We start from the raw sequence: 10,898 nt of genomic DNA, 5'->3' as shown, positions 1-10,898 counted from the left end.
AACCTGTTTAGTTTGCAGGCTGAACTTCATCCTCCCAACACACACACACACACACATATTGGACAGATGATTAATTAGCATTGATGGTCAGGGTGTAATTTTTAGAAATAAATAATGGCATGTGTGTGCAATGCTTGGGTTTGTTCTTTTTCAGTGATAGTAGATGTCAGCAAAGTTCCCTGATTGAGAACCTCTTAGACGCAAACAAGTGTATCTCTGTGAGGGTTTCCTATTTGGGGGCTTCGGAGCGTATCTGTTTGCATTATATCAAAGGCAATGAGTGATATTTCCTTTAAGTTTCAGGAGTGACATTTATGGCAAGATAGATAAACTGCTGGCACCAAGGAGATGTACTGAGATAGGTCTTATTGAATTTGGTAATCTAATAAATGTTGATTACATGAGTCCTCTTCAAACTCTTTTTTACAAAACAGTCTTTATTACTTACTTACTCATTTACTTTGATTATTTATATCCCACCCTATAACCAAAGCTCTCTGTGTGGCTTGCAATATAAAAACAGCACAAATTGTATAAAAGGAACAACTTAAGCAGAACCAGGGAGCCCTATAGAATTATGCTGCAAACAGTTCTTGGCTGTTGTAAAGTTTTGCTTTTGTGTCTTTCCTTGAAGGTGAAAGCTTGCAGAGATGAAGTTGTGGCTCAGCATTGTCTTGCTGCCCTGTCAGAATGCGCCGCCACGGGCCAAGGCAATTTGCTGGGCCTAGCAGTGGAAGCAGCACGTGCAAGGTATTGGGGGAAAATACTGTGCATTTAACCAAAGGGTAGTTCAGAGTATCTCTCCCAGGCTCTGACTAACTCCCTGTGGCCCTGCTCTGGCAGCGCATAAGGAATGTGTGTGACTAGAGGGATGTTTTCAATGGTGGAAAGGCTCAGATTTAAAAGGCATTCAGCTGTCTCTCAGCCTGATTTCCTTCACTGAGGGGCAAAGGGGTGGGGATTATGAAGCTAGATCATCACTCTGAGTTCTTTGCAGGAAAACCAGGAGAAAAAGGCAACAAATTTTTAAATAAATAAAACGCGAATAAATATCTAAGGGAGGAGGGAAGCCAGAAGCAGCCATAACACATAATTTGCTCGTTTATATTCTCAGTGGAGCATTTTCAAGACTGCTGTGGGAAGGATGACTGGGAAGTCAGGGTCCACAAGCCCCATTGTATGGGCTTAACTTTCGGTCCAAGTGAGGTGTCTCCTAGGAACGTTTAACGTAGCTCTACTGCACATTAATACACCATTCTAACTTCCGATAGGGGACGAAGGTGGCGCTGTAGTGTAAACCACAGAGCCTAGGGCTTGCTGATTGGAAGGTCAGCAGTTCGAATTCCCGCGACGGGGTGAGCTTCCGTTGCTTGGTCCCAGCTCCTGCCAACCTAGCAGTTTGAAAGAACGTCAAAGTGCAAGTAGATAAATAGGTACCACTCCGGCGGGAAGATAAACAGCGTTTCTGTGCGCTGCTCTGGTTCGCCAGAAGAGGCTTAGTCATGCTGGTCACATAACCCAGAAAAACTGCCTGCGGACAAACGCTGGCTCCCTCGGCCAGTAAAGCAAGATGAGCGCCGCAACCCCAGAGTCGTCTGCAACTGTCAGGGGTCCCTAACCTTTTAAACTTCCAATATTGCGGAATTGGGGAAAGTTGAGATTAAGTTTGCTGTGCTTAAATTACTGTAATATGAAACTCTTGTGACAAGTGCCATTAAAATAGGTGCTGAGTTTTTATTTCTTTCTGTTGAGGTGTGTTTACCCAACCTTAATGTTTGGGCTGCATACATTTTTGCAGATGTACAGTTGGTGAAATAACGGATGCAATGAAAAAGGTGTTTGGTGAATACAAAGCCAGTGACCGCATGGTGAGTGGAGCTTACCGTCAGGAGTTTGGGGAGAGTGACGAAATTGCTCAAGCAATCAACAGGTAAGGTGTGCTGTTTCTATGGAATGGATTAAATCAGATGGTGTGCTATCAGGCTTACAAATTTTTGCATGCTACGAATGTGTGTCCCATCTCACTTCCAAAGTTTTAGAGTATTTAAACTATACAGTAGTTTGTATTTCACAGAATTTCTTACACTTCTCAAATTTACTGCACTAATGCTAGTTCATGTCAGCTGTGCCCCCTTCGCTCCAGAGCAGATTAAGGGGGGCACAAGAGGCAGAGGAGGGAAGCCTATCTCACAGGCAGAAATCGTAGCACTGATGGGAGGTATTCATTTGATACTGCCCTCTGTAATTTCTGCATTTCTTTTATCTTCTCCATTTTTAATTGGGGGATTACATTATTTTATCCCCTTTATAAGCCAACCATTTTTACTTAATAAATGTTCTTCCAAATTTTATAAAGTCAAACAATTACCTTAAAGCTATTACCTCTTTGCATGTGTCTAAAATGGCTTGATTTTGTTTTGTTAATGCTGGGTTTTCAACCTTACTATGCAAGTTATGTTTGTTATTCAGGTTTGTTGTATCCGTTCTGCAAATTCGCTGTATTTATTAATTGGTTATGGGAAGTATTGTAAACTAGACATTTAACAAAATAAACTCATCGCCTTTAATTTAAGGCTGTTGATGATGAGAACCTGATAAAATACCAGGCTGCGTTCAAGGTGTTACCAGTAGTATATAAAGCCCTTAACACCTTGGGACCAGTTCACCTGCAAGGTTGCTTTAACCGATATTTTCCCACTCAGCCACTTCATTCTGCAGAACTGACATGGTTACGGGTACCACATAATACTTGTTAATAATAATATCCTTCAGTGTAGCCACATCTACATTTGAGAACTCCTTTCCTAGTGACATCAGGCAAGCACCTCTGTTACTCTGTTTGGTAAAAACATGCTTGTTTTGAGAGACCAACCCAAGAGAATAGTGGTGTGTGTTTTAATCTGTGTTTAGCGTATCACTGATTTTATTTTTTCAATGTTTTGAAAAGGTTGTTTTTAGTTCTTTTTACTGCTAATTTTATTGCTTTTATGAAATAAATAAAGCAAGCTCAGCATAATTTTGCATCTATTATATTAGGAGTTACTAGAATCTTTTTGTGTTATTTGAATGTATTCCCTGTTTTTCCTGTTGTTCCTGATTTGATTCAATCTCATCAAAGGAAGGTAAATGAGAGAGATTATAAAATTTCCATATACACATAAAACTCCATACTACTAATAGAATTCAAAAGAATATAGATAAATCTTTAAAAATAGAAGACTTTTTGTGGTAGTCACAGCTGTCAAGATACCCTTAAAAATGCAAATTCTAAATTCAGAGTTAACAAGTTTGTGGAACGTGAAGGTCGGAGACCACGTCTTCTTGTTGCAAAAATGGGCCAAGATGGCCATGACAGAGGAGCCAAAGTGATTGCTACGGGATTTGCTGACCTAGGGTTTGATGTGGATATAGGCCCACTCTTCCAGGTATTTAATCTCTTCCATTCAAATTTTTATTCGTTTGTTTGTTTGCTTGCTTGCTTGCTTGCTTGCTTGCTTCTCCTAGCAGTTAAAATGTCTGAAGCTTAAATAAAGGATAGTTAAAGGTAAAGGGACCCTGACCATTAGGTCCAGTCACGGACGACACTAGGGTTGCGGCGCTCATCTCGCTTTACTGGCCAAGGGAGCCAACGTTTGTCCGCAGACAGTTTTTCCGGGTCACGTGGCCAGCATGACTAAACCGCTTCTGGCGAAACCAGAGCAGTGCACAGAAACGCCATTTACCTTCCTGCCGGAGTGGTACCTATTTATCTACTTGCACTTTGACGTGCTTTTGAACTGCTAGGTGGGCAGGAGCTGAGACCGAGCAACAGGAGCTCACCCCGTTGCAGGGATTTGAAACGCCAACCTTCTGATCGGCAAGCTCTAGGCTCCCAGTAAATCATCTGTAGGAATGGTTTTATTTATTTTTTTGAATATATTTTTGTATACAGCTTTGAGGGCCTCGGGCTTTTAAGCAATTTATTAATTTGTAAAATGTTTTTTAAAAAATACATGCAGCTATTGTTTCAATTTCCTGTTCACACCAAAGGTAACAACCAGAATATGTTGTACTGGGATGATTTTACAGGTTCCCAAGTTGGAAGATGCAGTGGGTTAGGTGGTTATGTTCCTCTCTGTACTCTACTTTCTGGGTACCTCGGGTTAAGTACTTAATTCGTTCCGGAGGTCTGTTCTTAACCTGAAACTGTTCTTAACCTGAAGCACCACTTCAGCTAATGGGGCCTCCCACTGCCGCCGCGTCACCGCCAAGCGATTTCTGTTCTCATCCTGAAGCAAAGTTCTTAACCCGAGGTACTGTTTCTGGGTTAGCGGAGTCTGTAACCTGAAGTGTATGTAACCCGAGGTACCACTGTATTGTCTAACCTCAATGCCAGTAGCAGCCTCAGCGGTGCATGCTGGTGCCTAGTGTTTTCTTGTCGCTCTTCTCTATGAAAAAAGAAGCCTGGGTCTGCATGCAGTGTTAGGTTTCATGCATTCTTCTTTCCCATATTGTTTGACACTTCCTTTGCTTTCTCTTCCTAGACACCCCGTGAAGTGGCCCAGCAGGCGGTAGATGCGGATGTGCATTGCGTGGGGGTGAGCACCTTGGCTGCTGGCCACAAAACTCTTGTTCCTGAACTCCTCCAAGAGCTGCATGCCCTTGGCCGCCCAGACATTCTCGTCATGTGTGGAGGAGTCATCCCTCCCCAGGTACTGCGCACCACCATCACAAGATGGCTTGTTGTGAGATGATTAAATTGTTCCCAGTGAGGTGGGGTCTCCATCTACTTCCTCCTCCTCCTCCTCCAGGCAAATGAACACCATTGAAAGGCTTTTCAAATAACATCTAGCTATTGAAATGTGGAAATCCTTCAGCAAATTTTGGAAAGCGTTGTAGTTGACAGGTTTAGGGTCACAGAACAACGCAGTTGAAAAGCAGCCTCCTAAAAGCTTTCTAAAACTGCCAATATAATCAAATAATTTAAAAATCACTTTTTAAAGTTAAAAATATTCATAAACATTTTAAGAAATGAAGAAAAAAAGGACTAGTTTCCTTTACTGACATAGAATATACCGTATTTTTTGCTCTATACGACTCACTTTTTCCCTCCTAAAAAGTAAGGGGAAATGTGTGTGCGTCTTATGGAGCAAATGCAGGCTGCGCAGCTATCCCAGAAGCCAGAACAGCAAGAGGGATTGCTGCTTTCACTGCGCAGTGATCCCTCTTGCTGTTCTGGCTTCTGAGATTCAGAATTTTTTTTTTTTCTTGTTTTCCTGCTCCAAAAACTAGGTGCGTCTTGTGGTCTGGTATGTCTTATAGAGCGAAAAATACGGTATATAATTTTTTCTTCTTCCAGAATTTTGTTTTTTCCCAGGGGGTGGTGGGGCGTTATAAACAAAAATAATGTTATACAAATGAGTATAGTGGTACCTCGAGTTACAAACGCTTCAGGTTACAAACTCTGCTAATGTGGAGTTACCTCAAGTTGAGAACTTTGCTCCAGGATGAGAATGGAAATTGTGTGCTGGCACAGCAGCAAGAAGCCCCATTAGCGAAAGCACGCCTCTAGTTAAGGACAGTTTCAGGTTAAGAACGGACCTCCGGAACGAATGAAGTTCGTAACTAGAGGTACACTGTATACTGTACCAAGTTTTCTTATGTCATTTGTATATCACAAAAATAGCATAATAAATGTGGGAAAATATCCAGAACATATGTTTCATTATTAGTGGTCAATGTAGAAGTTCTTGGTTCATGAATTGGTTTAAACAGTTAGGAAGAAGGGAAGAAAGGGCTGGAGGGGAAAATGGAGAGTGGAGTGGGGTAGAATTTGCTTTTCTGCTTCGAATGTCTTGACCTTGGTATATGGTAATTGTTAAACCTGGCAAAAGATTTGTATAGAGCCACAAGTCTCTGGTTGTCTTGGAGCTGAGGTGAAAATGTTCACCACTTTTGATGATTTCATTCTTTATGTTAGATAGGATAACACCTAGAGCAGAGATTGCTTGAACCTGTAGTCACTAGGACTTTGCACACATGGCAGAGTTTGCACAGGTGACAGCATCACTGCTTTTCCCCATAGCTAGCATACAGTCATACCTCGGCTCCCAAATGGCTTGGGAGTCGAATGTTCTGGCTCCCAAATGATCAAAAACCAGAAGTGAGTGTTCCAGTTTTTGAACATTCTTTTGGAAGCCGAACATCCGACAGTGCTTCCACTTGGCTGTAGGAGCTTCCTGCAGCCAATCAGAAGCTGCGCATTGGAAGTTGAACGTTTTGGAAGTTGAACAGACTTCTGGAATGGATTCTGTTTGACTTCCGATGTACGACTGTACTAAGTTATTTTCCCTTCTCCATGTGCGCTACCTCCTCACTTGCCATCGCTAAACCCTGCTCTTTTAGCATGTGTTCTGCAGAATTTTACTTTACAAAGTTTGCATGCATGTTTTATGTCTGTTTTTCTCCTGCACAGGATTATGACTTCTTGTATGACTCTGGTGTTTCCAATATATTTGGCCCTGGAACCCGAATCCCAAAGGCAGCTGTCCAAGTTCTTGAAGATATTGAGAAATGCTTGGATAATAGGCAGCAATCTGTGTAAACTTCTGTCTCATAACAAACTTTGTATCTCATGGTGAATCTTATACTTTGTGTTGATGCATTGTGATCTGTTGATAAAAAGAAGGAACTGATGCGAAATCATCTACAATGTCTGGTGTTGCTTTATGCTTTCTAAGAAAGTGGGAAATTATCTGCAGTATTATTACATATGTATGTAAAATCTATCAAAGAATCTAAATGAAATGAGTAAATTTTAAAATTTTGCATATAAGACTTCATTATATCTGAAATACACTTCAGATCTTTGGAAATGCAAATTACAATTTAAAATAAATGTTACTGATAGAGAAAGGTGGTGAAATTTTGTCCTGCTGTTTCATACTGTTTGTTCACATGCCTCTTGCCCTTTCGGTCCAGTCTCGTTGCCCTAGCTTTGTTTGCTTGTCAGATTGACAAATATCCATTTCCTACCCCTGGTAGTTCTGTGACCTCACGAATCCTTTACTGAGATGACATGCACAAAACGAGTAGAGCCACCCTTTTATGAAAAGTCCATTTTTTGTAATGTTCTAGCTCAACAGCCTTAATAGAAGTATTGAATAAAAGGTAAAGGTACCCCTGCCCATACGGGCCAGTCTTGACAGACTCTGGGGTTGTGCGCCCATCTCACTCAAGAGGCCGGGGGCCAGCGCTGTCCGGAGACACTTCCGGGTCACGTGGCCAGCGTGACATTGCTGCTCTGGCGAGCCAGAGCCACACACGGAAACACCGTTTACCTTCCCACCAGTAAGCGGTCCCTATAGGGAGGTGTTAACAGCCCGTTAAGCAAAGGTCTTTTCTTATTCTTTAAGACGCCTGTGCCTCTTGAGACTCCATCATTGACACCTGAGCTCAGCATCCCATACAGTCCAACAAAAGCACAAAATCAAATGCCAAGTTCACTAACATTACAATCTCTTTTAATTGCATAAATACCTCCTCTACCAGCTATCAATATAGCAAATTCTAATTTAATCCATGTGTTCAAAATTCCTTGAGATTCCTCATTTCTTGCTGGCAGGTCTTTTTTAAAGAACAGAGACCTCGGAATTATCCTGCAAGCAGTTTATTATAAACTTCCTAGGAATTACTGCCCTTGCAGTGTTTCCCTGGGAGATTTCATGATCTGGACTTTGGAGCAACGTTTTCGAATAAGACTTCTGCAGCTGCAGCGGATGGATTTGGAACTTCTCCACTGTCTGTCTTTCTGAATGAAGAAATGTGCGCGTTATCCCTTCCTGACCAAATCACTGACACATGGCAATTGGTGGTATGCTTGGTGCCAAAGTAAACTTTCTGACTACAGCAGCACTGGAGGCACTTAAGTTTTGCTGAAAGTATAGTAAATGAAAAGGGTTGTAGGCTGTTGAGGGTTTAGCAAAAAGACATGGCAACATTCACTGGATTCACTGGAGTGAAATATTGACCAGAAGCTGACTGCGGCATAATGGTGTCCATGCGCTGAAGAATCCCACACTGATCAGTACAGCCATCTGTCAAAACAACCACTTATAATTAGTTACTGGCTGGCTTTTTATATTTTCTCCTTCTCTATCTGTTATTTCAAATCGGTGAGAGAGAAATGAAGGATTAGTGCTTCAACATTTAAGAGATATTTAAACAATTGGCTCTTGCTTTTATTTTAGGCTGTCCATTCATTTTATCCTAAGACCCAAAAGCAGTCTCCTCTGCAGTACAGCAGCCCTCTAGCGGTAAAAAATAACACAAGATCAGGATAAGAAATTAAGAACAGCATCCTTTGTGTTTATCATATGCTTTACATCATAATGGAATGTCGCCTGTTTCAAATTATAGTCCTATAGAAGAAAATATGGCAGGACCTCAACATCTCATACAATAGCAATATATATACCACATGGTTCCTCTATGAGCCCATGTATTGCATGATCTGAGAGTCTTACAGTATACAGGTTCATCATTAAGTTAGTCCCCAGTATGTATGTGGCTGCGAAAACCCAACCAGATGGGTGGGGTATAAATAATTTGAATATTAATATTATTTCACATTAATACAATAAGCTTTCATACCAATGAATCTAACAACTGAAAAACAGAGGAGTTGCTCAATGTCTGCAACTCAAATGGAACACAAACCATACATGAAGGCAAACACACAAATAGCCCAGTCCACAGCATCCATAAGTGCTTTGGCATTTCCCCAATATTTTGACAATAATTTTCAATCTGTAGGGACAGAATCAATGTCTGAGTCAAAGGAACACTGTGTTCCTATTGCTCTTAAAAATACAAAAATACTCTGCTCACAACACCACATACCCACCAATGTCAATTTCCTTTCCAGCTTTGCTGCATTTGAAGTCCTGTTGAAGTTCTGCATCTCATGAGAGGTTTTATGAACCTTCCAAGCTATACCCAAGTAACAGATGGTGATGGTAATTGCTGGCAGAATGGTACAGATCCTACAGATGACTTACTGGGTTATACATTAGGGAGAGCTTTCCTAAATAAAACATCTTCAAGAATACACTAAAAACATTATGATGCTAGGCACCTGTCTAATTCCAGCTGGGAACGGATTCCAGAGGGCTGGAGCTACACTACTAAAAGCCAATTTCTAGTACAAACTAAGCACAACTCTGGCTCATGCAGCACTCTCAGCAGCGCCCCATCTGAGAATATAAAGGAGCAAAATATGTGTTATGGCTGCTTCTGGCTTCCCTCTGCCCTTAGATAATTATTCGTGTTTTATTTATAAATTTGTTGTCTTTTTCTCCTGGTTTTCCTGCAAAGAACTCAGAGTGATGATCTAGCTTCATAATCCCCACCCCTTTGCCCCTCAGTGAAGGAAATCAGGCTGAGAGACAGCTGAATGCCTTTTAAATCTGGGCCACCATTGAAAACATCTCTCTAGTCACACACATTCCTTATGCGCTGCCAGAGCAGGGCCACAGGGAGTTAGTCAAAGCCCTGGAGAGATGCTCTGAACCACTCTGTGGTTAAATGCACAGTATTTCCCCCAATACCTGGCACGTGCTGCTTCCACTGCTGGGCTATCAAATGGCCTTGTTCCTGGGGCGGCGCCTGCTGAGAGGGCAGCAAGACAAGGCTGAGCTACATCTTCATCTCCGCAAGCTTTCACCTTCAAGGAAAGACACAAAAGCCAAACATTACAACAGCCAAGAACTGTTAACGATTGATAAAGCTGCCCCAATGCCGCCCAGTCTCTTACTCCTCTTCCTCCAGGTCTTCCAGGATGAGCTCTTCTGAAAGGAAAAGAAGAGAAGGCTGCCAGTTAGAGAGGCTTCTTACACACACAGAGAGAGACTTTCTGAACACATCCACAGAAACAGACATTACCTTCAGGATTGCTTTCTTTCTGTTTCGCTTGGGGCGGCAAGGAAGTCCGTGGAGCCTACAGGGAAACAAAGAGCCACATGGGGTGTGATGATCTAAAGCTCAAAATAGCCTCATCCTTTCCTGAGAAATCTTAGGGACTGGAATCAACTACTATATGCTGAAAGGTTTTACCTTTGTGGTCCTTTTGAAAAGGGGTCCACAGGGGGAGGCGGGAGGGCAGGCGGGGGGCGGGGGGGAGGACTCGGGGAGAGGGCACACTTTATTCTTTTTGGCCATCCGCGAAATCACTCTTCGCAGTCTTGAAAGCCTAAAAAGGAAAGAGAAAAAGGTGAGAAATGGGGCTCACAGTTAGTCCTCTCCTGATCTACGTCCCCAAACTGGTTTTTGCATTCACGCCTCTAAGCTCCCTATCCCCACAGAATTCAGTTGCACATCAAGGCCCCGGCGCACCCCCCCAAGAATAAGAAGAACCCCTTGAGACAGAATTTTACTCTGAAGGTTAATGGGCAAAATTTAGGCCACAACTTTCTGGAGTACAGCAATGTGGGTTGTATTGGCTTAGGCCAGTGATGTCCAAACTTTTTTCAAAGAGGTCCAGATTTGATGAAGTGAAGGGCTGACCAAAGTTGTTGAGCTTGAGGAAATCAACTGACACAGGGGCCAGATTTAACCGGATTAGGACCCTGAAAAAATGGACTTTGGGCATGCCTGGCTTAGGCATTGACAATAACTCCTGCCTGCCTTGTAGGAAGTCTGGAAGAGTAAGCCACCAACAGAGGACGCTCCATCAATGGTTGTTTTTTAAATTTATTTAATCATTTTTTTCAATACAAACAGCAATCGCAAAAGACACATACAACAAAAACCATAATAACACAGTTTGACAATTCAGATTTGGATACACTGATATACCTAGGACTACACCTTTTTAACAATATTTCCCCGCCTCTCTCTCCTCCCCCTACTTCCCACCGTTA

At 42.1% G+C, this 10,898-nt stretch overlaps 1 protein-coding gene and 1 long non-coding RNA gene across 2 annotated transcripts; one reads left to right on the top strand and one right to left on the bottom strand.

The window, feature by feature from the left end:
- Nucleotides 1-229: 229 nt before the first annotated feature.
- LOC307212599 (methylmalonyl-CoA mutase, mitochondrial-like) lies at nucleotides 230-6,684 on the top strand. The gene is made up of 5 exons (XM_079970118.1): nucleotides 230-750; nucleotides 1,799-1,930; nucleotides 3,278-3,425; nucleotides 4,524-4,691; nucleotides 6,455-6,684. The coding sequence occupies exons 1-5, from the start codon at nucleotides 578-580 to the stop codon at nucleotides 6,581-6,583; spliced, it is 750 nt and encodes a 249-aa protein (XP_079826244.1). The 5' UTR covers nucleotides 230-577; the 3' UTR covers nucleotides 6,584-6,684.
- A 948-nt stretch (nucleotides 6,685-7,632) lies between these two features.
- LOC307212755 lies at nucleotides 7,633-9,062 on the bottom strand. The gene is made up of 2 exons (XR_013837178.1): nucleotides 8,860-9,062; nucleotides 7,633-8,075 (listed from the first exon to the last, which is right to left on the bottom strand). It is a non-coding gene; the product is annotated as an uncharacterized lncRNA (long non-coding RNA).
- Nucleotides 9,063-10,898: the final 1,836 nt, after the last annotated feature.

The sequence above is a fragment of the Podarcis cretensis genome, assembly GCF_951804945.1.
Source record: "Podarcis cretensis genome assembly, chromosome: 3".
Taxonomy (NCBI): domain Eukaryota; kingdom Metazoa; phylum Chordata; class Lepidosauria; order Squamata; family Lacertidae; genus Podarcis; species Podarcis cretensis.
This window is presented reverse-complemented; position numbering and strand designations above follow the sequence as displayed.

Bases quoted from the DNA above. Each gene is read 5' to 3' on its own strand.
- LOC307212599 (XM_079970118.1), top strand. From the start codon at position 578: ATGCTGCAAACAGTTCTTGGCTGTTGTAAAGTTTTGCTTTTGTGTCTT. The intron at 751-1,798 runs GTATTGGGGGAA...ACATTTTTGCAG, and splicing joins GTGGAAGCAGCACGTGCAAG to ATGTACAGTTGGTGAAATAA. The intron at 3,426-4,523 runs GTATTTAATCTC...TTCTCTTCCTAG, and splicing joins ATATAGGCCCACTCTTCCAG to ACACCCCGTGAAGTGGCCCA.